Source organism: Centruroides vittatus, unplaced genomic scaffold (genome assembly GCF_030686945.1).
Source record: "Centruroides vittatus isolate TY-2023 unplaced genomic scaffold, ASM3068694v2 scaffold_861, whole genome shotgun sequence".
Lineage (NCBI taxonomy): Eukaryota > Metazoa > Arthropoda > Arachnida > Scorpiones > Buthidae > Centruroides > Centruroides vittatus.
The window spans coordinates 3,161,555-3,189,272 of NW_027122718.1; the positions used below are offsets into that span (position 1 = coordinate 3,161,555).

At 30.2% G+C, this 27,718-nt stretch overlaps 1 protein-coding gene across 1 annotated transcript in view; it reads left to right on the forward strand.

The window, feature by feature from the left end:
• Positions 1-3,840: 3,840 nt before the first annotated feature.
• The window catches only part of LOC136990210 (fibronectin type III domain-containing protein 5-like), a 32,838-nt gene continuing 8,960 nt past the window's right edge, over positions 3,841-27,718 (forward strand). Inside the window, exon 1 of the mRNA XM_067288590.1 lies at positions 3,841-4,097. Coding sequence (XP_067144691.1) covers positions 4,022-4,097 — 76 coding nt within the window. The 5' untranslated portion in view covers positions 3,841-4,021. The remainder of the gene's footprint in view (positions 4,098-27,718) is intronic.

A 27,718-nucleotide genomic window follows, 5' to 3' on the forward strand; every position in this document is an offset into this window, starting at 1 on the left:
TTTATAGAAAGTGAATAATTATTTGAAAGTTTTTTCTGTTTCACTTTTCATTGGAAACTTTTCTTAACGCTCGATTTGGCTCCGAAAAAACGAAAAATATTCTTGCCATATATCGAAACATAACACGCCAACTCTTCGGCTGTTTCTTAAGAATAAAACGTTGAATACAAAAGAAGCATTTATGTGTATATTTTCGAGTGTTATTGGCACGAGTTTTGAACGGTTAAAGCGTATATTTTATGCATAAATTAACTGGAATTTTTAACTCGAACGAAAGGGGTGGCAGTAAAAATTTTTATAACTGGTATACAAGGTATTTAAGAAGGGAGAAAAAACGACTCGCAGTTATGGTTAATCATGCTTCTCTTCGAGAAAATGGAAGTCACCAGCCTGTCAAAGTAGGCCAAATGATAACGACCAATGTGTTTACTCACCATACACTCCTATATTGATCCAGGAGAATCGAAAAGACGAATGTTCTGCGTTATACTTTTAGCTCGATGTAAGGAAAACCCCTTTACGGGGTTATTTTGTTTTTGTTATTTAATAATAATAATAATAATAATAAAAGTTTATTTACATTTTTCTTTGTTCTTTTAATATTTCTTTTTCGTCTTACGCCTTGATAATTTTAGATGACAAGTGTACCTTTTACGAGTTTATCTCTTAAGGCGAGTGTACATTACTTTTACAGACATCTGGTATGGCTTTGACACGAGAAAACAGTACAAAGACGTTCCTTCTTTTATTGACTTAGGTAAAATGTATGAGGTTAGAGGGAAAAACGAGTGTTTTCTTCGAATTTGTAAGGTGTAAAACAAGAATTTTGTATACGTATACTGTATATTGTTATATTTATATATATTAGATCGTTCTTTACGGTGTTGTACTGTTGTGAAAGCGAGCGTTTAAAATAAATGAACTTTCTCCGGCTTTGAAGCTCTGAAAAGTAAAAGTTTTCCTTCATCCATCGGGTCTTATATAACTTTGCTAATGGGCAATCGAGATAGCATTAATATTTCATAGTAAAATTGAATAGATGCAATTGGTAACCGAGTCGATTCGGATAAGTGATGTAACTAATGAGATAGATGCGGGATAACCAAGATAAATTATGGATTAGTCGATTATACGCAGATTTCTATCTATATCCATTTAAATTGGATAGATATGGATATCTGCTTGCAGCATATTGAATGCTTCCTATACGCCACACGAGTACACAGATCTATATTTGAACACCAATACGGTTTGGAAGCCAAACAAAACTTATTTTTCTCCCCAATTTTTGTATTGTACTCCATAAAATTTTACTTTAACGCGAGTTTAATTAGGTTAGAATACTTTAAAACAACTTTTTCTACGTTTTATAATAGAATTCCATTTATTTAAACATTTATTACAATACACGTGTATATAATATAATAACATACTGTACTGTACACAATAACGTACGGTGAAACCCGCGTAAACCGGAATCTCACAGTACCGAGTATCTTTTCCGTTTTAAACAGGTTTTGCTGTAATATATTTTAATTTTTTTAAATTTTACAATAGCCGAACAAGACGAAAATTTAACTACAAATTATAATTTAGGAGTGACAAAAGACGGATACGCTCGAAAAGTGACTGTTGCGAGACAAAGGAATGAATGGATAAAGAAGAACTTTTTGATTAGACGATAATGAAGACAGATAAGAATCGTGTCAATGCAGATATGATAAATGCCAGGAAAAGACAGTACATATAAAAATCTCCAAATATTTGATGGCTTATCAGAGTACCAGGTAATGCAAGAAGCAATTTTAAACGTAATTGCTTTTGGCTGTCACCGGTAGAATATAGTCCCATCTTTTATCCAACTAAATTATAGAGAAGATTCGGGTCATAATATCCAAAGCAAAAAGAATTTTTATTTCCTTTTTTTTTGAATTATGACTCGATAATCTTCCATTCCGATTGCTCACTATTTAAATTTTACCTTTTATTAATCAATTCCCCCCCCCGCTTCCGGTCGGATTAAAGAGGTTTGCCTACCGTACTGGGGGATTGAATCCGGAAAGTCGAAAAACCTGGTGAATTTTTAGGGGGTGGGTTGCCTGGCCAAACCGACGACGAGTCCGAAATAGGGTGGAAAGAGTAGAAAAAAAACACAATAACAATACGCTCGTTGGATATAATGGCTCCCGTCATCAATCTTTGGCTCATCTCGTGACATTTATACAAAAATAAATTAAAATTATTTATAAAAATAAACTAAATGTAGCGGTAGGGATAAAAATAACAGCGTATCGATTTACGTGATTTTTATTTATTTATTTTTTTTAAATATAAATACTTTATTGAAAACACAAACGGTTACATTACACTCTAACTAATATTTATTTCATTAACAAGTTATAAGTGGCAAATAATGAATTAATAAAGCGGCAGATAAATTATTAATTTGTTTGTTTTTATTTCGCAGAGGCTTTGCATTCGCATTTGGAAATTTTATTATTAATATTCGTTATCGAGTCTCTTGTCTAACGATGCCGCCGATTCGACGGGATAATCGAGCGCTTCGTTACGTCAATGGAGGATAATTTGAGATTTATTAATGGAAATTATTATATAAACGGAGTATATTTTTTAAAAAAATAATAAAGAAAATAATGATAATGATGTATTATTCTTTAACGAGTCGGTATCGTTTACATTGATTGCGTGTTTTATCGCCAACGAAATCGTTAATTTATTAATAATACGAATGCAAACATGGGCCATTACATAATTATCATTTGCATAAATTTATGCATATTTACAAAAATAATTATCGTGATTATCGATTAAATAAATGTTTTAAAAATTATTATATTTTATTTATTTTTTTTAATGGGGAGGAAAAACCAAGAGGGAGGAAGGGAAAGACGGGGAAAAGAGAAGGGAAAAGAGAGAAAAGGACAGGGGGAAAGAGAAGGAAAAAGGGAAAAAGACAGTGAAAAAAGAAAAATAAGGGAAAAGAAGGAAAAGAGAAGGGAAAAATAAGGAGAAAGAGGGAAAAAAAGGAGGAGAAAAGAAAAAAAAATGTTAAATGCAAACTTTCATTCTTATAAATAGAAATTGGAATTTTTGCTTATTTGTTTATTTAAAAAAGAGAGAAACTTTCTTGAAGTATATTTAATATTTATAACTTCTTTTGTATTACTTTACGCGAGAAAAATCGCGTTATTATTTATCGAAAAACAATACAAGTACACGATAAATATATCATCTATGCATCGATTGAGTTTCTAGTGGCGTGTATCGGCGATAAATTAATCATTAAACTTGTTTTTAAACAAAGGACATTAGACATATACTCCTAGGGATTATTAAGGACCTGGAACACAGAGGATATTTATACTTTTTTTTATTTTTTAATAATAATAATAATAATTTTAAGGAGATTTTTACTAAGGCTTCTCCTCATTAGTATCTTCGGAAGCCCTTAACTAGCAATAAAAGAAGTAGGCTACCCCCCTTAAGCTTAATCATCGTAATCTTCTGACGTAATAATTGAAGGCATAAGGTCTACTTTACTTTAATTTCCTAAAATTTTCCTTATTATTTATTATTTTAACTTAGAAGGTTAATTATTTACCGGGAAATAATTATTATATTTCATTAGGGCCCGTAGGGAAGAGGAAATTTGTTGTTACGGACGAAGAAGGCGTACACTTTGGAATAAATCATCCTTACAGCTACTACCACCGAAAGCGCTGTGTATATAGCGCACGAGATCAGGTGCGCGTGGTGTTCCCCCTTCAGTTGCTCGCCGACTGTAGACCGAGAGGGGCACATCTTGCAACGTTCGGAATATCGGCCAATGTGTCCCGGTTGTTGTCCCAAACTTCGGGCCTCCGCCTGATAAAATCGATTAACCGACGTCGCGATGGACTCCTGTGACAGGTGTTCCCAACTTGAAACTGTTCTATAATTCACGACGTGTCCTGCACAGTTCGATCTACCGCCGAAGCTTCGCGCGCAGATATTATCACCCATGTTTTACGTATTTCTGTCTCGTGATGTTACCAGTTTTGCTAAAATGATTATTTGGATGTTTACTACCTGCTCAGGTAAGTTCCGTTGTAAAAACAATCGTTGCTGACCTTTAACTTCTCGAGGTATTTCGGGGGGAGGGACGTGCTCCAATCGTCCAGCGCGTGTTATAAATAAATCCGGTTTCGTGTTTACGTACGTTGATGAGAACATAAATCGGGTGATTTATTATTATAAAGTCGGATATGACGTAACGCTATTTAAAAAAATAAACCGCTTTCTGTTTTGAGTTGATTTTTCCACCATCTGGATTATGGCACACGAGTCACGTTTAATGGCACCCGTTTACTAGGAACAGCTGAGGGTGAATTTTCTTTAAGTCGAATTTGATTCCGAGTACCTTTCTTTCTTCTGTTTTCTTTGGTGAATTCCGGTTTAAACCAATTACTTGTCTGGATTGACTCGAAAACAAAACAGCATTTGAAATGATTTAATTTAAAATCAAATAAATATACTTTAACTAGTTTTTCTTCTATTGATTCTTCTTCTTCTCCTTAACTATCAGATAAATATTGAAGTTTCGAAACAAAATTGCATTTATATTAATTACTAGCTGCGTGTGTCCGGAGTCGCTCGGGCTTTCGAGGGGTTGGCACAATTGTCTTAGTAACTAAAATATACATTTATTGACCCGAGTGTTTACAATAATAAAACTATAATTTACACAAGTTTTAATATTTAAGTCTTCTTATTACGAAGCTAAATAACTGCTTACGAGTCTGAAAATTTCAATTCTGAGAGGGATTTAAGTTGAAATTCCAATTTTAGAATTGAAGCAATTAGACTGATTTTCCAAATGGATTATACAAGACGAGTCGTCAATTTCTTCCTAAAGTATTAAAACGTGTCTCGTTCTTTCCTATAAATGGCGACGTATAAATTGCGTTAATGGTCCCAACAAGAAATTTGACAATATTTATTGCTTAATGCCAGCTATTTATTAATATCGAACCAATTTTATCTAGCGTGACAAAGCATCCTCCCCAAAACGCGATAAAAGACAATAACGATGATCCAGTGGATCAATATAATCGTGACAATTCGAAAACGTCTTCTCAATTATAACGGATGCAAATCAAAGTTCTTTGCATCCGTACTGTTCGATATTAACCGTAGCAATTGGGAAATATGCAGGATCCTCCAGAGCTTGTATGGGACTGGAGAGTGGAGGGGCCCCTTTAACTCCCTTTTCTAGACGGCCCTACAGACGTATACAGTAATTTAAATCTATCGATTATAGTCTTGTATATTCATTAAATGGCGAAGTTTCGAGTTTTATTATTCTTTTTGCTTAAAGTTAATTACGCTAAGTCTACACCGTACTAAAATTAGTGAATGGTTAACGTTTCGAGTGTTTGTTAACTGTACCATACAAAATTAATTATTTAAGATTCCATTTTAAAATTGAAATTGGCTAAGTTTATATTATTAAGTGTAAGGAGAGCTTAGAATGAAGCATTTGAGGTTTGTTTGCGGAAATTAGCGGCCATTATTTAAGTAGATTTATACAGAATTTATGCATAAAACTACGATCTGATTTTATATTTAATGAGCAAACACGCATTTATTATCGAAAAGTCAAGATTTATATACGGAAAAAAATGCTTTTCGGCATTTACAACTTAATAACCACGAAGTTAGCCGTTAAATTTAATAAACTTTATTTATATTTAACACATAAAATAAATAACTTATAATAAACGTGTCTTTGTTTACTTTTTTATTTGCAATTTTTTTTAAACTAGTAGGGTGGGGTCGATGAGGGTGGTACAATGGTCTTATTAATTAAAATCTACACTTATTGATTCGAATATTTACAATAATAAAACTGCAAATCACAAAAAAAACTGCACAAAAGAGGGGTGGGCTTTAGTGTTGGTTGGGGATCTCTACAGTATTCTTCGTAGCAATATACTGTGAAGGTCACCCAACCGCCACTTTCGCGAACTTTGCCACCTATCAAATGGCAATACTTTTACCTTAATACTACTTTATAAACCGATAAAAATCATTGTCTTTCTTCTATTGTCCTTCATTTCTTCGCCCTGTCCACTATAATCTAATATATAAAACCTAAGTTCTTTTCTTCTAAACTAATTTTCAAAGTCAAATTCTTCGAAAAAAAAGAAAATAATAATAATAATAATAAATATTAAAATTTAAAATAGAAAATGTCAAAGTGAAATTTGTTGTTAAATTATAGTTTAAAAACAGAATAATAATATAATAATAATAATAATAATAAATTTCTTCAATGTTAACACAATAAACTTTACAAAACAAACATTGTCCTTTCGAGTGTAAAGTAAACACTGCTGTACTTCTGTTAAACTGTTGAAATGTAATTTTTTTTTTCCTATTTTATTTGGTAAAATAACTTTTATTTTAATTATAAAAAGAAAATTTAAAGAAAGGAAATATTGATAAATTCGAAAAAAATTTATATATTTATATTTGTATACCGGATGCTTGTTTGTGCGCCTCGTTACTGTTGTTTACACTAGCAGTCTTTTCACTGTTAGTATGCTTGCTCTTTGTTCTAAATTACCGTTTTCTGCGTGGTTTAACAGAAAACCGAGCCGTTTAATAAGAAATCGATCATTTTAGTTTCTTTCAAAGTTTCTAGATAACGTGACGAATACAGGAAATTAAACACAAGAGAAATAATTGAGAAATGAATATAATGGAAAATTGGGGTAGAGACTTTGAAAATTTTAATAAGTTCTCGATTAAAGACCGAAAATCGCCTTCCAGATAAATATATCGAAGCGTATAAATTATTATTTTGTTTATATAAGCTTATTTTAATATTATGTTAAACTGCGACGTGTCGAAAATTCATCTTTCCTCGAGAGTAAAAACTGCATAAATTTTGATTAAAAATTCCAAAAATATCGAGAAAAAATTTGAAATTTTAATGAACTTTAATACCGATATCAAATATTTTACTTTTGTTGTTCATCTAGACGATTAATTTCTTGTTAAAGTTGGGATAAATTAATCGGCCGCAAGTAAATTACGGTAAAAACCCGGGCAAACTGTGTCCGGTTTACACAGGTTTCGCAGTATTATCGATTGAAAAATGTGTCGTGGAGTTGGCATATTGTTTACCAGAGAAGAAAACACGTTTATATACTTTTATGGGGCGTAGTTTATCCAAGATTGTTACATTACTGGATTCTAGAGGTTGTAAATATCACGAATACCACCTAATCGTCATGAAACATCAGAACGATACGATAACTAATCTCATTTGTTATTGGTACATATGGGCGAAATATCGATTTTGCTAAAGAAAATCCCTTATTTTTTCCCCACTCCTCCTCTGTTACAAAGCTGTACAAGGACTAACGACATAAATTGTTGTTGGAAGGAATAAAGTTTCGTGGATACTCGCCCCGAGGAATCGTAAAACACAATAGAAAATTCCGTTTAGGAGTAGATTTCGTATTAGTTTCTGTATCGGAAATTTCCGTTACATTAATTCAGTCGTAAAAGTAAATGCCCTGTCATTAGGTAAAGTAATTAACTGAATCTAATCAGTTCGAGTGTGATGAGTCACGTTCGGTTTCTTTGTAGACGAAAAATTGAATAAGTTTTCGATACTTGGAAGAAATTGACGGAGATTTTCATTCTTGTGTGTGACGTAAGTGCTTTTATTGCTCGTCGTCGCGCAGAAAATATCCCCGAAGAGAAGTGCCCGGCCCTCTGCACTCGTTAATCCGGCCCACCAACGTCACTTAAATATGATACAGTATACAAATTTTTGTGGCCCGCCTAATTACGACTTGTGAGCGGTTTGGCCCGCTACATCGAAAACTTTGCTCTAGAATAGTAACGTAGAATTAAAGAGAAAATCTAACGAGTTGCGTAACTTTTCCGGCAAATTGTGGGTGGCTCCATCTGTTATGAAACTTTTTAAAAAACTTTTTATATTATTAATTATTATAAAACGGCAAAAAGCTTAATTTTAAGGGTAGAGATGAGTTTTATGTAAAAAAAAAAAAATACATTGTAAATGCTTATTAAGGAGTAAAATCATTAAGTCCGACTCCACTCGAGTTATGACACATCACACCTCTATCTCCTTACCTCTTTCACCTTTAGCCACCAAAATTTAATAGCATCGACCCCCCTAATACAAAAATCTCTCTGCAAAATTTCAGAAATTTTCGACAAAAACCACAGAACTTATTTATCTTCAAAGAGGGTGAACGAAATCATACCCTCCCCACACACACTAACGTCTATAAATACAGGGGAAAGAAACACCAAATTCTTTCGCATTTCTCGACGTTTCGTGTCTCCCGAGTCCAAAAATGTACAAATTTTTTGACTTTTTTACCCGTTATCTTACTTTTTCTCTATTATATTGATATATAACATCCGAAAAAGTAATACAAAAAAAAAAGAATGGCTGTTTTATCCTTAACGATAGATGGATTATACATTTAAATTGATAAGGTTTTGTGTTTATAATATATAGTTTTAAAAATACAATAACTAGAAGATCAATAGTTAAACGGCAGTACAACATATAAGATAGATTATAACATTAAATAATTGAACAGACAGAAAAATCGTTCTTAAAAGATTAGAAGTGTAAATGATTCGTAGTATACGTAGGAGTGCGACTATGAGTGCAAACAAACGATATATACAGTTTCTATTAATTTGATTGACTGAAGAAATAAATCGATATTGTCAATAATACTACCAGTCAATTATAAGAGACTAACACGAGTCGAGATGCATTTGGCATTTGTTTTCTACGTTGCAGACACGATTGGCCCGGCAAACTATTGTGAAAGCACAAAACCTTCTTACGGAATGTATTGTTATAATCGTCACAATGATTCGTGTGTAGAATATATATTTAAATTGTCTTCATGTAAACGATTGGCTGAATCAATGTATAACACCTCCCCCTTCAAATATTTACGTGTTTCCTCTATTTTCCTTCTGTAATATATTATTAAATGGTTCATTCTATTACTTTGGATGCTATTTAAATAATGCAAAGGAATAAATATAATTGTAATTTTATTTACTACAGTTTGAAAGTTTTTGAATAAGGAAATAAAAAAATCGAGTGAAATTAATCCAATTGTTAAATTTTACAAGAGTTTTTGGAAGGAATAAAGAATAAAAATTAAAGATTGGATTTTTAAGTAAATGACTGGGGGGTGGAATTATTAATCTCGCTTAAATTATTCGCATAACGAGACGTCGAGAAGTAAGGGATATTTTTCTTTGTTCTGATGGAACAACTCCGAAGTTTAACGTTTATTTTTAATTATCAAAATGCATACAATACATGGAAAATTAACAAAACAAGATGTAACAATAAAGGAACGGAATCCATTACGGTAATGACCGTTATTGAAGTACTGTACTGTACATTCGCCACTTTGATGAGCATGCATCTGTGTCTTTATAAACAAAACCCATATGTTTTTTGTTCCTACAACATATATACTCTTATATATATTACTTTTCTGGCTGTTATATAACAGAAGAAAAATATTACACCCCGGATTTTTACATTTTTGGACTCGAAACGTCGAGAAATGCAAAAAAAATTGAGGGCGTTTTTTTGTGCGGGAGCACGATTCTATTATCTAATTTGAAGCTTAATAACTCCTGTTCCTTTTGTCGAAATTTTATGAAATTTTGCAGCGAGGTTTGTGCTTTAGGAGGAAATTTTTATAGAAATTTTCAGGAAAATCGGACTATTAATTTGGGAGTTATGGCCTCATCCGTTTAATATCAGCCGAACCAATCTGAAGATTTAAAGGTAATAGTAGTAATTATAAGGGATGAAAACAAGTAAAGAATGCCGAGAAAGTCTAGCAAGAACATTGATTATATTTATTAATGAGTTAAAAAAATTAATCGTAACTTAAAATATAAAAGAAATATATATATATATATATATAAAAGTTTATAGCTTATAACGGATGATTGGTCCGAATCGATTAATGTTATTGGACACGCCATTAGTCCATCAATCTCTCAACAAGGTCAATAATTTTAGTAATATAAAGCCAACCGGATTGAAAACTTATGGTTAATGGATGAAACGAAGAATTATATAATTAATCACTACTATTAGATAAATCGCCAATTTCCATTTCCAATTTCCAGCGCCATTTTCAACTTAATTTTCATAATAATAATTACGTTGTAACTCCGTGTTAGACTTATGTTTCTAATATAAATATAACCGCTGTAATTAAATCATAGATAATCATTTAAACACATTCTTAATGAGATTAACAATAAATTCCACACTAGCAGATATTACGTTGCTCCTTTTATGGTTATTCTCTGGCACATAATACCTTCTCGTTTATACAATCAGATCTACAGGACGTTCTAAATCATATTAATAAATTTATCACGGGCATTTAAGTGGAAGTTTACAACGTGCAAAAGTTGTCCCCCTGATAAATTTTATGCATATTTTTATTACTTGATTCGAATATTCCAAGGATCTTTGTAAAATTGGAAAACATTTGATTTTCAAATTGAATTTTTTGAAAGTTGAAATCATAAAAAAAAAAAAATTAAATTTTTAATCTTTTTCAATTTATTCCAAGGGTTTATTATGAATTTGTTCGTATTTTCTATTGTGTTTCTAGTAAAGTGTTTACATTTTTACCAACTTTAAGCTGGTCTTTTATTAGAAAAAAACCAAATTTTTATAGTAGATTTTCCCACAAATTTTTCAATTTATAAGAATTGAATAAAATAAATCTTAATCTAAATTGAAATGTACGAGTTTCAACGCTTGTTATAATGGTTAACAAGTGTGAAAAGTCGTAAATTTATAAGACTTTTTATTATTATTTTTTTTTTTTTTACTTTTCCGGCTGTTATATAACAGAGGGAAAGTATAACCCTTCACTCGGGGACGTTGAAACGTCTAGAAATGCAAAATTTTGGGAGTTTCTGTATGTATGAGGGCACGGTCTGATTTACCCATTTCGAGCTTAATAACTCTCGTGCCTTTCGACGCAATTTTCTGAAATTTTACAGAGAGATTTGTATACAAGAGAGAAACGTTTCCAGAAATTTTCAGGAAAATCGGATTACTGGTTCGGGAGATACAACCCCAATCTCTTAATATCCCCAAATCAATGCGAAAACAAAGGTAATGATAGCAATTCTTAGGGATGAAAACAAATAAAGAATACCCGATAAGCCTAGCAAGAACCGAATATTTTAAGCGAAAATAAATTAACAAAAATCCAATTTTTGTTCATTATTTCTCAATTTTATATAGTAAAAAAACCTATTTTTTTGAATATCTAATATAAATCTAACGAACGTGAATAATATTTATTTAAGTTATGATACTTTTTTAACCCATTTTTCAGCCAAGATATTCAACGTTCGGCATTTTAAAGTTTTATTTAAGTGTCTGGAGAGTGGAAAGAAATCGAATTGACTTGCAAAAAACCTTTTTCTGGGTATTCTGCTTGTATACATATTATGCGTTTAGTAAGGATTGATTTTCTTCCCCCTCCTATCGATTATCTTTAATATTTTCCACCATAAGTACTGCATTAGCATTCATGTTAAGGTATAAAATGTGATATACGTTGGTCATTTGCATCAATAAACTAGAAATATACCATGAAAAGACACTATGCTAATGTATTTTCAATCATCTGCGGGGAGTTTGTTTAGATCTGTTTCCCTTCAACTGGAATGGAAAAAAAAACTAAGATAATGTATACAAGTTACTAATTTAAATTTCAATTATTTATGTTAAAAATAAACATAAATGATTGATACACCAGTCGAACAACCGAAAATTTATTATTTATTTCGACAATTGTATGTATTAACACGCTGGCGAATTAAATGTTATACTGTATACAAAATTAATCCCTATAAAAATTAAACATATTTATTTTAAAATACGATAAAATTCTATATATTTTTCCACCAATTTTATCTATTATAATATATATATATATATTATATATATATATATATATATTTACATTGTAACCCCCTTGTTTAAGATAAATGATGGCCCAATCCTTCTGTCTTCTATTATAATTCATGAATATAAATAATAAATTTACAAACTTTAATTAAAATAATATAAATAATGAAAAATTTATTTATTTATTCACTAAAATAAATGACTTTATTTTAATTTTTATAGAAATTTCGATTGATTTCGCTTCGGTTTGATTAAATGGCATTTTTAACTCGGACAGGGTTACAGAAAACTTCCATTTGCTTGCCATGGTCCAATGACCCATCGACAGTGAAGTAAATTATTGACATTCAAAATTCAAATCCTTTAAATCGAATTTTTGTCCTCTCCCACCCCCCTTTATTTCCTTTCTTTTACTGAGTTTAAATAATGTCTTTTGAATAAGATCGAGACAGAATTTAAATTTTTAAATAATTATTTAATGGGAAAATAGCAAAATATGACCTAATAATAATGATATTTACATGGAAAAGAAAAAAAAAGAACTAAAATAAAAATTTTCTATTTATATTTCTATTAAAATAACAGATCAATATGCATGAGATATGATTTCATATAACATAAATATCAAATACAACGAAGTTAAACATGGATTTCTATTAATAATTAATGCAGTAAAACCCGTGTAAACCGGATCGAATATTGTTCCGGTTTGGCAGGTTTCCATTTTAAACAGGTTTTTTTTTTTAACATATAATCGCCGTTCTGAATGATTTTTCCGTTCGTTTTGGACAGGTTTTACTGTAATTTTTTGATTTTTTCATAAAGTTCAAGTGCCAAATATATGGATCAATATATTCATTTATAAAGATAAACTAGTCTTTTATTATTATTATTAATAATAATTTTTAAATTGTTTGCTATGAAAATATTTGATTTTAATCTATAAAATTTCCCCCTTTTTTTATTTTTATTCTTATTTAAACTTACTTTAAATTAAATATACCGCTTAATAAGTGTGACGTAGGTGTAGTGAAGGACAAATGTCCCACCCCCCTTTCTTATTAATTTTAACAGTTTAACTGATAAAACATCGGTTTTTATGATTTATCAATTATTCACGAGTTCTGTTTATCGATAAGACATAAATCTTTTTCTGACTTTCGAGCGTATCTCTCCATCACTATACACGCGCAGATACATATGAATAATTTATATATATAACATAATTTAACGTCTCTTTTTTTTGTATTGTATAAAATATAGCTTATAGTCTAGCTTTAAAATTAGTAGTGGCGGATCTGAAGAAACCAAAAATATTTTATTAAAACGTGCGAACAGATGGGGCTTTGTAGCTCCATGGGGCCTAGGCAAATTTGAGTAAGGGGGCCTGACGTACAGTGTTGACTCCAGACATTTTTCTTCGTGGGAATTTTTGAATAAATATATTTTTTTTATAAAAGGTTGGTCTGTGGCTCTTTGTTGGTGGGGGCTTAAGTCTGTAGCCCCTCGTGTATTTACCCTGAAATACTAGAGCATTACGTCCCTTTGAGGCCCCATGTAAAAGTGTTTTCTCTTTATATTAAGAAGAGAATAAAATCGTCAATTTATGACTTATGTCACTGTTTTTGCCGGGATGCGAAATACAGTAAAACTGTCTAAAACGGAACCCGAATAAAAAGGAAACCTGCCTAAATTCTTCGGAACGAAGCTATTTTCTACGCTAATAAATTTCCAATAAGTAAGGCAGCTTTGTATTCCAATTCATTAAAATATTAAATGCTTTAATGTCGTTGTTAATTACTAAATACTACAGTCAGAAAATAGGATTAAATTAATGAATATTAATGACAGATTAAAATTGATCACATGTAAGATAATTTTTATTCGTTCATTTTTTGCGTTATTCATCAATAATTGGGCTGCAACTTTCTGCTGTCGTTGTCTATCTGTCTGTCCTTCTTTAATCTCGAGAACGGAGTTAGATAGGTGAAAGACGAGACCAAATATGGAAAGCTTAGAGGCAGGATGCCCCGATTAACTATACAAAACTTTTCGGGCTAGACCGGAAGCCACGTGATTTCAATTCAAAATTTTTTGCTGAACTGAGTTACGTAGATTACCCGCACGACTCTCTTGTTGTCAGGAAAAGTATGATGTACAGGGGCAAGCCATTACTAATTTAAAGTGGAGAGCATATATTTGAAATTAAAAATATGATTAAAAATTGCAGCTCGGCATTGCAATAATTTTTTAAAATCCTACAAAATGAATACTTCGTTTACAGAAATATTGTTAATGTTACACTGTTTTATGTTATATGAATAACAAAGTATAATACAGTTTCAGTAATCCGACATTTATGGGACCGGGTTAAGGAGATTGCCGGATTATAGTAAGGTGAATTTAATGGTGCATAAGTAAATTTGACAAGTAGAACAACTGTTAATGAAACCAAGAAACACGAGTTGGACTACTGGTCAAAGCACCCCAAAAACCCCTGTTGTTGCCGGTAATCGTGTTGCCGAGTTGTTGGATTGCCACTAAATTTAGCAAGAAATTAAAGCCACTAATGGAAATTTAGTGGGAGATGGGAAATTTTGGAGGGTTGAGTTACAGTATATACTATATAACATAATTCGACAATACGAAAATTTTATAAGAATAATTCGTGAAAATAGAATAAGTCCCTTTAATATAAGTTTTTAATGTATATCTTTATAAAATAAGGTGTATTCTGCATAGTTAGAAGGAGAAAACACGAATGATTGCTTGAAATAAGAATCGTATTGTATAGGTATTTGGCGAAGAAATATTCTACTATTAATAACAGGTTTCTTACATATAATCAATTCTATTATTATATTTTTCTTCTTCCAACGAATCAGCGATCTCAATGCTTGCTGTTTTGTAAAGAGTCGAGTAATGTGGCAGCCGATATGTCTATTCTTGTTAACGCTCTGATCCATGCTGCTGCTGCTGGAAGCATCATTAAGATTAAACAAATCAATTTTCTCTTGTATTTCTTCTCTGTTACTAAGACAATCGATACGATTCGAAAATATGGAAATTCTTTTGAATCATTTCTGTTATTTGTTCCTAGAGAAGTATTTGCTCCAAGAAAAGTTTCGACTGTGGCCCCGTTGCGCTTCATTAAATCCATCAAGTACTGGAAATGAACATCCAGTTCTGTTCATACAATATCAATTTCTACTGAATTCTGCGTATAATGTTTCTGCAAAGGTTCGAACAGTGTTATTTGCAATCTTGTAAATTGCACCTTACAAACCATTCTGAAGTATTATCAAAGATAGATTTTTTATTAAATACTTTTATAGAACAGTACTTTACACAGAACATATTACTGTTATTGATCAATTATTATTTCAGAATAATTTATTAGAATCACGAGCAAATTATTATTGTGCAATTTTTAATCATATTTTTTATTTATTTAATTAAAATATATGCTCTCGATCTCAAATTAGTAGTGTCTTGCGCCTGTACATCATACTTTTCCTGTTAACAACGGAGTCACGCAGTTCATCTATGTAACTCCGTTCTCGAGCTTAAAGAAGGACAAACAGACGGACGACAGTGGGAATTTATATGTCTACAATTTTTTCAAATTGTAGCCGAATTAAAGATAAATCATATAATTAAATTATATTATTAAATGACGTAACGTACTTTAAATATACTGTAATTCATTTTAAAGTCATCTTATGGCCATATAATCATTTATTTTTCTATAGTTAGTGAATTTCCACCTTTTTATATTATATATGCCTTTATGTATATTTAATAATAATTTAAAATTCAATAAATTTACATTTAATATTTATAAAAACCTTTAAAAGATTTTAAAAATTATATTAAAAATATATATATATATTTATCTATACTTTATAACATAAATCAAAATGATATATGATTTTATTATCCTATCTCGTGGGAAATTATCTAACACTTGATTTTTATCTTATTATTGTTGGTATAATTTAAATAATCAAAAAGATTTACGTCAAAATATCGAAATAAAAAATAAAAAATGGCACTAATAACAAGAAAATTTTCAAAATTCAAATTATTAACTGTGAAACTTCATTAAAATTGCTTACATTCATCATTCATATAAATATCACGTATAAAATTAGTGTTAAAAACACATCTATGTATATGTATATACATATATAAACACACTTATTAAATATTATATACACATTTTACACTACGTACTGTATATATGTGTATAATAGGTGTATATACATTATATATATTTTTAATAAGTAAACTTATATATTTATATATTACAAATATATGTATTTATCTATAAAAGCTATGTACAGTAAACCCTCGATTTAACGGATCAATAAGGAAAATGGGTGTCGCCATCCGATATAGCGCTCGTTGGGTTTGTGTCATTACATGCACGATATAACGAGGGGCTATTATGTACGTACAAGGTGTGTTAAATGTTATTATGTTGTGTATTGTTTCATATACAATTACACAACTGAACTTTCTGTTCAGATAATCTAGTGCACGTTTGTGTGTCTGTACGTGAGAATCAGCAACAATATTTGAAAGGCTGTATAGGAAAGTACTAGTATAGATTATAATCGTAAAATATTATATAATTTATACATTTTATTATAAAAATATTGAGATAAAAGATAATTAAATGTATAAAATTTTAAAAACGATTTACGAATTTCATCATTTTCAATTAATATAAAGCAATTAAACGTTAAAATTAATCATTTTTACTGTTAATAAGAGAAACGTTTAAGTAATTTCGAATTTTTTGAGGCTTATTCAATCGCTAAAAGTGATATTTATGTAATTTTATGCTGGTATTATTGCCTGTATGACCCAAGAAACTAGATTCTTTCCAATGAAACGATAGTAGATAAGAATAAGGAGACACTTCATGTAGAATATTATTCCTTAACGTCTCGTCAGAAAGTTCTGAGAGGTCAGTAAGTCATTTAGTAAAGCGTACAGTTATTGCTTAATGAGCACGAGTTAAAGCACGACAATACCTTTTTATGTAGCCTATAATAAAAAATAAAAATACATATTTATCTTATGTAAATAGGTTATCAAATAACTAGAATTACTTACGCTAATGAAAGTTTTAGACGAATGAAAATAATAACTTTTGATAGACTGGAGCCTGTGGGAGTTTACAAAAATGTGAATTTATGACGAATTACCCGAAAGAATATAAAATAATATATTAAAAGCATTTTAGTATATTATTCTTCTAACAGAACTAAAATTTCCCTATAAAATTTTAAATGCAGAATGTCAGAAATATGAAAAGTATTTGGCATATGGGGAAAAGTAGGGCAGAGGAGAAGAAATTTTAATTAAAAATGAAGACATTTACCTTCGTACCGAATGCAAAATATCATCAATAATATTATTATTTAATTTTGCAAAAAAATTACTACAAATTGTACACAATAAGAGATTCTTAATTGTTGAATTGAAGGAAACTTGACGTGTAATTTACTCCTTAACATTACTTTTATCTTTGTTATTGTAAGCATCTGGGAATAGCTTTGTGATTACAAATTGAAGTGATACGCTTTGGCTTCATTTTTCTTATAACATATATCTCAAAATATATTTTCCTGTGATGACAAATGTCAGAATTTGAATAGAAATATAATTGCAATTGTGAGATAAATGGAAAACTCCGCATGACCGGATCGTTGCAGCTCAAACCCTTGACAAACTATGTGTTCGGTAATTTTATCATTATTATATTGATTTAGAAAGTCTTTTCGGCAGTTTATTAAAATGGTTCGGAACGTACGGTAATCCGGCACCCTCCAAAAAGTTTCCGATAATCTGGAATTGTCCGATAACAATCCGGCATTCTATTATTTCGTGAATCGGAATTATCGTAATAGACTATGAATTTAGGATATAGAAAATGAAGAACACAAAATATCACAAACTTAATGATGAACGAGCGATTTTTTACATTTCGATGCACAATGCTCTCAATTTTAGTAGTGTCTTTCCCCTGTACATAATACTTTCCCTGTTAACAAGATAACCATGCCAGTTATTTGACTTCTCTTCGGAGGAAATATTTTAATTGAAATAATGCGATTTTCGGTCTAAACCGGAAGTTAATATGTAGTTAATCGGGGCTTCCGGCTTCTAAGCTTTCCATTTCTGGTCTAGACTTTCATCTATCTAACTCCGTTTTCGAGATTACGAAAGGACAGACAGACGACAGCAAGGGGGAGAGGAATTTATAGCTCTGCAATTTTGAAATTGCTGCCAAAAAACATATTATTTTATATTTATATATATAAAAACATTATAATTTATTTTCTCTTAAGTATTTTTATCATTTGTTAGAGCATTTGACAAATTTTTCCTTACAAAGTTTTAGAAACTTTCTTATCATATAATTAAATACATCTTTTTTTGTTCTCTCCTCCCTGTAAACAATTAAATATATAAAAATTTTTAAAAACTTCACGTAAAATTGATCAGATATTTACATGAAAATATTTATTTATCTTGTGTGCGTGTAAATAAAACAGATGTTTTCAAACTTTCATCGTTGTTAATGAAGTTAAAATTATATTTTAAAATAACAAATTATGTACAAACAATAGAATATTACTTAGCATATACATTACGTAGCATTAACTGCGTGATTTAATCAAGCACGATATGTAGAAATAGTTAAAATTCATAAAATTATTTAACATTCATATAGACAAACCTCCAAACTTTTTTCCATTTCTCGACGTTACAAGGGATTCTTATAGAATTAATGTTACCTTTATTAACAGAAAATAAATCTTTAAGACTTAATGTTCAAAAAATAAAAATTAACAGGGCAAAGGGGCCTCTGCTAAGGATTAAAATGGGGCTTTACCTGGCCCTATACAAGCTCTCGGCAGACCAGAACTGACACATCTTGTGTTTCAGAGCGTCTTGGCCATACCTGAGCTTCAATTGTTCACTTGGCAAATGCCCGAGTCTAGGAAACTATCCATCAGATGTAGAATATTTATGGCGCGAAGTGGTCTTGCGCTATCTATTTTTCTCCTTATCTTTATTGCATTTAGAAAAGTAGCGCTTTTCACTTTTTAGATTTTCATTCTCCTTTTGTTATTATATACTCTTAGATATAAAGATTATTCTCACATTTCAGTCGAGTTTATTTCACGATTATACTCTCGCTGCATTTTAATAATGTTTTAGGGATGACCCACCATCCCCATCCACCCAAAATCCGATAAACACCGTTTAAATCTGTGTGTAAATGCACTGTAGTGGTGTATATGGTGTGGGGATTTGTTATACATATTTGTTTGTATACGGGTCACGTGGGGATCTACCGGGGGGATGACAACCGGGAGGACTTTCTACAGGAAATTGGCCCCTATTTAGGTGTTACTAACGTGAAGAGAATTCAGAAAACTCCACGTGGCGTAAGGTGCGAACCCACGACCGGTGTTTCAGTTGTTTTATCCATTCGGCCATATAAAGTTTTGTGTGTAGGTGTATACACTTACACACAAAATAATATGTAAACTGTATATAAAAGAGAACTTATATAGACGTGTTTCTTACTTAAAAACTCACAGTTTATGATATAAGATAAATAATTAAATTCAGAATATAATTTTAAAACTTTTATTAATTTTTTTTCCTTTAGTAATATTTCAATTTAATTAAATTTGTTATTGTGATGTTGATGTATAGTGTTTAAGATTTCTTTGTTTTATTTTCTTGCTTTTACTCTTGATATTTCATTTAAAATTTAATAACTGTTTTATTTATCTTATTTTCATGTTTATGGAATTTTAATTTGTGATAAAATTTCATGAATATCAATTTGCAGTTGGCACGAAGAAAAGATTGAATGGTATAATTACTAAGTTTATAAATTTATTTTATCAAATTTTTAAAGGGAAATTGTTTATTTTGTCTGTTTAAATTAATTTTTAGATTAATCTAAAGTAGGCAGAAAACAGATTTCCTACTTAGATTAATAGAAAATCTGTTGTCTTCTTGATTTTGCACACAATAACTGGCAAAAAAAAGGTATAAAATATTTAAATAAATGCACTAAACATTTATTATAATACACGACGGAAACTTGCTAAATCAGAAAGATATTCGTCACCGTGCCATTCCGGTTTACACAGGTTTTACTGCATTAATTAAAATGTTTTCAAATTTTACTCTATAACACTTACTGTATTTTAAATGGAGCATTATTTACATCAAACTTCGCATGTTATATACGTAAAAGGCCTTTAAATATAGATCTAGTAAGACTATTAATCTCCACACGTATAATTTTCTTCCCATTTTAAAATGCTAACTGAGCCATTATGTTTACCTCGAGGTGTAAAAGAATTGAAGAAATTTGTTTCGAAAATATTCAATATGGCGCCGTTCCATCGATTACAATTTTTCAAATTTGTCTTCCCAACAAAACACATAGTAACATGCGCATATACTGTATATACAAAATAATAATCCTTAAATACATTAATTTATAATATCAACAATATATATATTATGTAATTTAATTTTAATTTATGTAAATTCAATTCAAATATTTTCTCCAGAACGGAGTTAGATGACCGGCATGGCTCTCTTGTTAACAGGAAAAGCATGATTTACAGGGGCAAGACACTACTAAAATCGAGAGCATTGTGCATCGAAATGTAAAAAATTGCAGATTGTTTTTATTTTAAAATTATTTTAGGTAATGAATAAACTATTTTATACAAAATATTTCATTAATGCAAATGGTTCAATTTGTTCGTATTGATTCTAAAATAGCAATTCTTTAAAATAATGCACATAATTTACCTTCAGTAGCCTACTTAGAATATAGAACTCGTGTAAAAATTTAAAGTTCTATTAGTGAATATGTAAATTTATATTTTCAAGTGTTCGTTTATCTTTGTGTATGTTATACACTTAAGCGTTTAAATCGCAATATATTATTTAAATGATTTCCGTTTGGGATAAACTACGTGAAACTAAATGTTAACGATGTTAATTAAGTTAAGAGCGGATTATTCTTATTATTTTTATTATTATTCTTTTTTCACATTATTATTACGGTTTAAACATTTTATTTTTATAAAAACAAAGCATTTAAAATTGTTTCTAGTTATAAAAATGCGTAACTCTTAACTCCATTTACATCGATTTTCATAGCGAATATATTAACGATTCGAATCATTTTATAAAATAAAATTATTATTTTTTTTATTTAATTTTATTTATTATTATTTGTATTTATAAACAATCTTAATTATACCAATATATAGGGTGGCATGTGGGGCACACATTGACAAAATTCCTTACATCAGTAACTAGCTTCTGCTGAAGGCACGTTCCCCGAGGAACGAATGAATGTATTTTTGTTGTGTTCTTGTTGTTTTGTTTCTGCATTCTCCTGTAAAGCGCCACCTAGTGGAAGTTTTTGAACTAAATTTTTTTGCAGAATCTTTTCCAGAGTCTGTATACAAATTCTGGTGTCAATTCCCTTATTGGTTACAGCTACAGAGTGCTCTTAATTGTGGCTATCCTGTATATTGTTTTGGAGCTATTAACTTAGGTTTCTCCTTATTTTAAATATAAAATTTACATTGAAATTTCACTCATTTTTATAATTAAAAATTTATATTAATTTAGTGATTGTAACAAAGGTTTGAAGAAAGTTTTCATTTCATAAATCCAGAAATGTGTGGGTTTATGGAAACTTGTTGATTAGAATTTGAATCTTTAAATTGTCTTTTTTCAATAATTTATTTTAAGGGGTTCCTCCCGGAAATATTTTCTATGGAAATCTTGCCCTATTTAGATGGTAGACACGTGAAGAAAACCAGGAAAACTTCGCGTGAGCCCATTGATCAGTACAAACTATCAAAGTTCAGGGGTATTATTTTTAATTACGGCAACACATAAATAAAATTTTAATGTATAATAATATATTTAAGCTGAATTTAATTACTTCGATTTGATATTGCCAATAAATATACAAAAAAAGATATATATATATATATGTAAAACAATGTCATGAATAATGATAACACGAAAATCTATAGTCATTGCTTGATTATGTTCACAATTTCATTTATCAATGCCATAATAAATTATATTTTCAAGTAAAAATTTATGTTACAGCATAGTTAAATAATGATTATATAATGAGAACCGGCATATTTATTGATAATAATAATAAAAAAAAATTCCTTAAAATAATTTATAAAATTCAAAAATTTACATTTATTCTCGATATTATCATTGCAATATTATTTGAATATGTTCCATATACGTATATTTATTTATTTTAGCCACATGGCCTTCGAATTATAAGCATTATTTTGGTAGAAGAGGCACATATAATGGCTGCTTGTAATCTTGATTTAATATAGAAAATTGCTAGATTTGAAAATTGATATCGTATCGGACAAATACTCGACAATCTTGCTTTGTATTATTGATAATGTTCAATATAAGATATTAAATTTCATTTTTTTGAATAACATCCTAAATCCCATTTAAAGACAAGTAAAATGTATTCTCTTGAAAGAAACGTCTTTGATATAGTACAATTGAAATATTTTTATATCCGTTGCAGATACAAATAATGGCACTCCATTTCTTTATATTTTATATTCATGATTGTATATACCGTACATACCTGAATGTAAACAATTCCAAATACCCGAATATTCTCCAATAATATAAGCCCTACCGTAAAAATAACTAATGAATATTTAATCTTAGACCGTTGATGGCCGAGCGGTTAAGGTGTCAGCCTGCTACTCCGAGGGACCCGAGTTCTTCGACCCGTCCGGGATGGGTCGAAGAACTCGGAAATTTTTCATAGCCATTACCATTGTGGGCATGGCTGAATACATAATTGGCTTGCTAAAAAAAAGGCCCTTTAGTGTGCCCACAGAACAGAAAGAATAAAAACAATCTGAGACTGCAAATCAATTACTTTATATAGTTAAAGCATGATCTATATGAGAACCACGTTATAACGTTTTATGTTTAAAAAATAATATCGATTAATGGCTGTTTGCTAAGTACAGTTTGAGTAAAATTGGGTTAGAACATAAAAGTAACATAAATAAATAGAATAGGAGCTTATAAAAGTAGAATGTTTCGTGTAAGATTCAATTGTTATCAAAATAATTACGAATTGGAATTAAAAGATAAAAGTATATAGGTTATGTGCAAAGCGTAGATTTACAATAATAAAAATTGTTTTGGTTACTTTTATTGTATTTGCTATCGATGCATAAACCTTTCTATAAAATACAGTATGAGCTGTTTGGAGGAGGAGAATGGAACACAAAAACTCACCATAATACAGTTCTATAAATTGAAATGTTATTTATTTTCTACATCGCATTAATATAATCAGTTTAAAGAGGTACTTAAAAGTCTTAAAATGCAACTATATCTTCTAAATAGGCAATTTTCTTAATGTAAAATGTTTTTATTTTTATTTTATGAAATTTTATATATATATATATTCCAAGTTTTTGTAACATTAACCATGCCATAATATTCTGTTTCGGTAAACAATTTAAAATCTTTATTTAATAGAAAAAGTAATAGCAATTTTTCTTTTTCCTATATATATATATATATTATGTTACAGTATAGGTTTATACAATACACTACACTATAGAAGATAGATTTTTTCGGGTAATACGAAGAGGAAAATCGTAATTTGGTTTTGTAAATTCCTATTTCAAATATGGCTGAAAAATAAATATGAATATTATACAACCTTCGGGCCTACGTATACTGTGTTCTACGTGTTTTCAGTGTTAAATCTCGAGATATTCTTCAACTTTGACGAGTTATATAATATAAAGAGGAATGATGAAGGATTTATTTGTATAGCCTTTTATCACAGATCATTGAAATCAATTTTTATACCCTTTTGTCAATTCCTTTATTGACATACCGAAAGGCAGGATTATTGAACAGTTTGCAATAAATTCCACTCTTCATTGTCTTCTTTATTGCTGCATTTTCAAACAGATTCAAATAGAATCCAACATTTAAAAAAAATTCAACTTTTTAATGCGATTTTTTTTTCAATGAAGCAAAAAAATGTTTTATTAATCTTGTTTAATTTATGGATAATTTTATTCTAAGAAACAATTTATCTATCGGATAACTCTTAATGATCGTCATACATTCTCTTTCGTGCGACAATATAAATCAATTGCTAACTTCTTTTATTAAGTAACAGCTTTGTAAGGAAGTGGTTTATCGGAATTTTTCTCATCTGTCGATGTCACTTTTTAATCTACTAAACCTCAACAGGGGAGGTCCAGAGGAGGGCAAAAGGAGCAAATTGCCCTGGACCTCGAGGAATTAGGGGCCATTATACAATGATTTTTTTCTCGTTTACTTCTTTATTGTTTTAGGACCCCCCCCCTCCCCAGGCTTCCGTTACCTATCTAGCCCACCAGGTTCGCGACTCTCCAAAGAAGTTTTCTTGGTTTTCTTCACGTTAGTAACACTTAAATAAGGACCAGTTTCCTATAGAAAGTTCTCGCGTAGCATCCTCCTCTGCATTGTATTTGATATATATATATATTAGGCAAATTTCTCGTTTTAAATATGAATAGAGTAAAATATTCATTAAGAAGATTATTTTTGGATTTAACAATTTTTATTATCATTATCGCAATATTTTCTCCAGTAGAATTGCCCTCGTTAACGAGCCAGCCTACGACATATTTAATGTCTTTCTGAGAATAGAGCGTATCTCTTAATACCCCGATTATTAATTTAAAATGTCTTTATTATTAATAAAACGAACAAAAACGGAAAGTTATTATTTTATAATATTGTTTGAATTGTTAAGCTAATTCAAAAGTTATAATTTGTAAAAAAATTCCTCTTTTCTCGATGATAAAAAAATGATAATAGTAATAATAATAATAAAGTTAACGGTGACAATAGCATTTTTATAGTCTGCAAAAATCCTATAAATATTTTATGCAGTAAAATATTTAAAACAGTTGATAACGTTGTTGCTGGACTTTCCGGCCATTTTTTATTTGTTTTCATCCCTAATAATGGCTACCATTACCTGTCATTGATGTTTGCCACGGGCCTGTGTCGTCAGGAACATAGTTGGGGCCTTTTTCTGACATTTTTCTACCATTATCTTTAAGATTGGTTCGAGAGACATTAAGGGAATGGGGGCCATATCTTCCAAACCAATAGATCAATTTTTATGAAAATTTCCAGAAAAATTTCTTCCTAATACAAAAACCTCTCTGCAAAATTTCAGTATTTTTCGACAAAGGGCACGGGAGTTATTAAGCTTTAAAGTGAGTGACAAAATCGTTACCCTTCCCACAAACACACACTAGAATCCATAAAAACAGAAAAAGCCTTACCGATCGCCACACTTTCCCCGTTATATAAATACCAGAAATAGTAAAAATATTTAGATATTGCATGCTTTAACAGAGGGAAAAAAAATTCCTACAAATGTAAAGTGTTTTACTAAGAAACTAGTCATTTGCATTTGTCGTAATATTCAGATGTTGGCTGAATAAATAGTCAGAGAAAACGAATACTAAACTAGCATGAATATGTACACAAATATATCAAGTAAAATGAATCTTTCCTCAATCGATCAGGCGTTGTATAATCATCGATGCAAACTTTATTTTATACATTTTAAATTTAGCATTTTTTAAATTAATTATTTAATTAATTAATCTGTGTTTGCAATATTAATCTTTAACGCGCTCACACCAGAATTTTTCTTTCTTTTATTTTATAAAATCTTCTAATTAAGCATTACTTATGCTTCTTTGAATCGGTTTATAAAGTGGATTAGGCATTTTCTTATTATTTCTATCCTCTTACCACGTATAAATAGAATTTCTTTTTGTTTTCGACTCCATTTTGGCTCTTATTGTCGTCTTTTTAACTAGAGAGAGAATCGATAAAAGCAAGTTATGGAAAGATAGAAGAATGAAACGAAAAAATGACAAGTTTTAAATGACATACCTTAATAGACGAATCGAATTTTGTTGTAACGAAGACACTTTATTTAAATTTTCTCCTACTTTTTACCTTATTCTGGCTAATACCAAGATTACTTAGTAATTATAGTCATTAAGTTCTTCTCCCCGGAAATAAAATGATATCGAAGACTACTACTAACGAGGGATTACCTATTTTCTTTTTTTTCTGTCCGAAAATTCCTTGTAATAGGTATTTAAATTCGATACTCGAGAAGTTTTGTTACATAATCTCGGTTTAATTTAAAAAATACCGAAGCGAAGAAGCTGAAAATTCGTATTTATCTTCTATATAAAAGTATATACTCTTTTATGCTATCTGTCAGAATTATTTTTTTGAAGTTAGGTGAGAACTTTAAAGGAAAACCGATGACAAGAACGATTTTGCTAAAGAAGAATAAGACGTCGGAAGAAGTTAAACCTCGTGGGATTGCTATTTTGAAGTTAGATTCGGCAGGAAACTATCTTGGCTTTTCACAGAATACTTTCATTTTAAAGTATAGAAGAAATCTGGCATTCATTTTTTTTATTCTTATTTCAATGACATTCAAGCGAAACTTTCCTCTGCTACGGTGGATAATATATTCTCCAACTAACAAAAGATTGGATGTTCCAGCTTGAAGTGTTTTGTTCTGCTTTGGGAATTCGTTGGCTCGCAACTCAATTTAATAAACGGTATACTGTGTTTTTTCTTTCTTTCTTAATATCACTCGAAATTATTTTTTTGCGTATTAATTTTAAAGAGAGAGAGAAACTTCTGGAGCATTCGTTAGAATCTCTTCCTTTGTTTTTCATTCCTAAATCTGATTAACGTTTGACGAATTCTTCACATTTTACACTAATTAGGTATTAACTGGAGGCATAAAAATAAACAATTTCTGCAAAGACACGCTACGAATCGTTATCTTGATCGTAAGCCCCTATGGAAGAAGGCGTTGGAAGCGACCGGATTTACTAACATTAAAGAATGTTTAAACTTAACGTTAAATGTCAAATGGCTGTCAAAATTTAAAGCCGTATTTCTTATTATAAATGTAAATAGACTTTGACAATCTTTCCACTATTATTTTAAAAGTTCAGACATAATCGAGTGATAGAATTCTATTTTAATTTTCTCGTATATCAAGAGTTTCTATTAAGAAGAACCGACGTAAAGTAATTTCCGCATTTAATCCGATTTATTAATACTGAAAAATCTTATAAATATTAAAAATTCTAAGTTACTTATTTATTTTTAAATCTTTCCGCCCTGTAGAGAGTTTTTTTAGCAAGCCCTCTACGGGTTCGTTCAGGCTAAAGGCCAAAAATTCTTGGTGTCCGGATTCGATTCCGGGTCCACCCTTAACGTTAGATGGATTAAAATCAAAATTGATACGCAATTCGGCGTAATAAATTACCATAATAATTAGCAACCAAATTATCAGAATAGGTTAGGTTAGGTTAGAACACTGTCCCACTGTTCCTTGCTGGAATCGGAGACGAGCCGCCATCTTGGCACCAAGGGTAACAGTAACCATTAATTGTCTTTAAGTATTTAAATAACATTAGAATTTTTAAAAATATATGATTAAATCACGACCAGAAGAGTGAGACA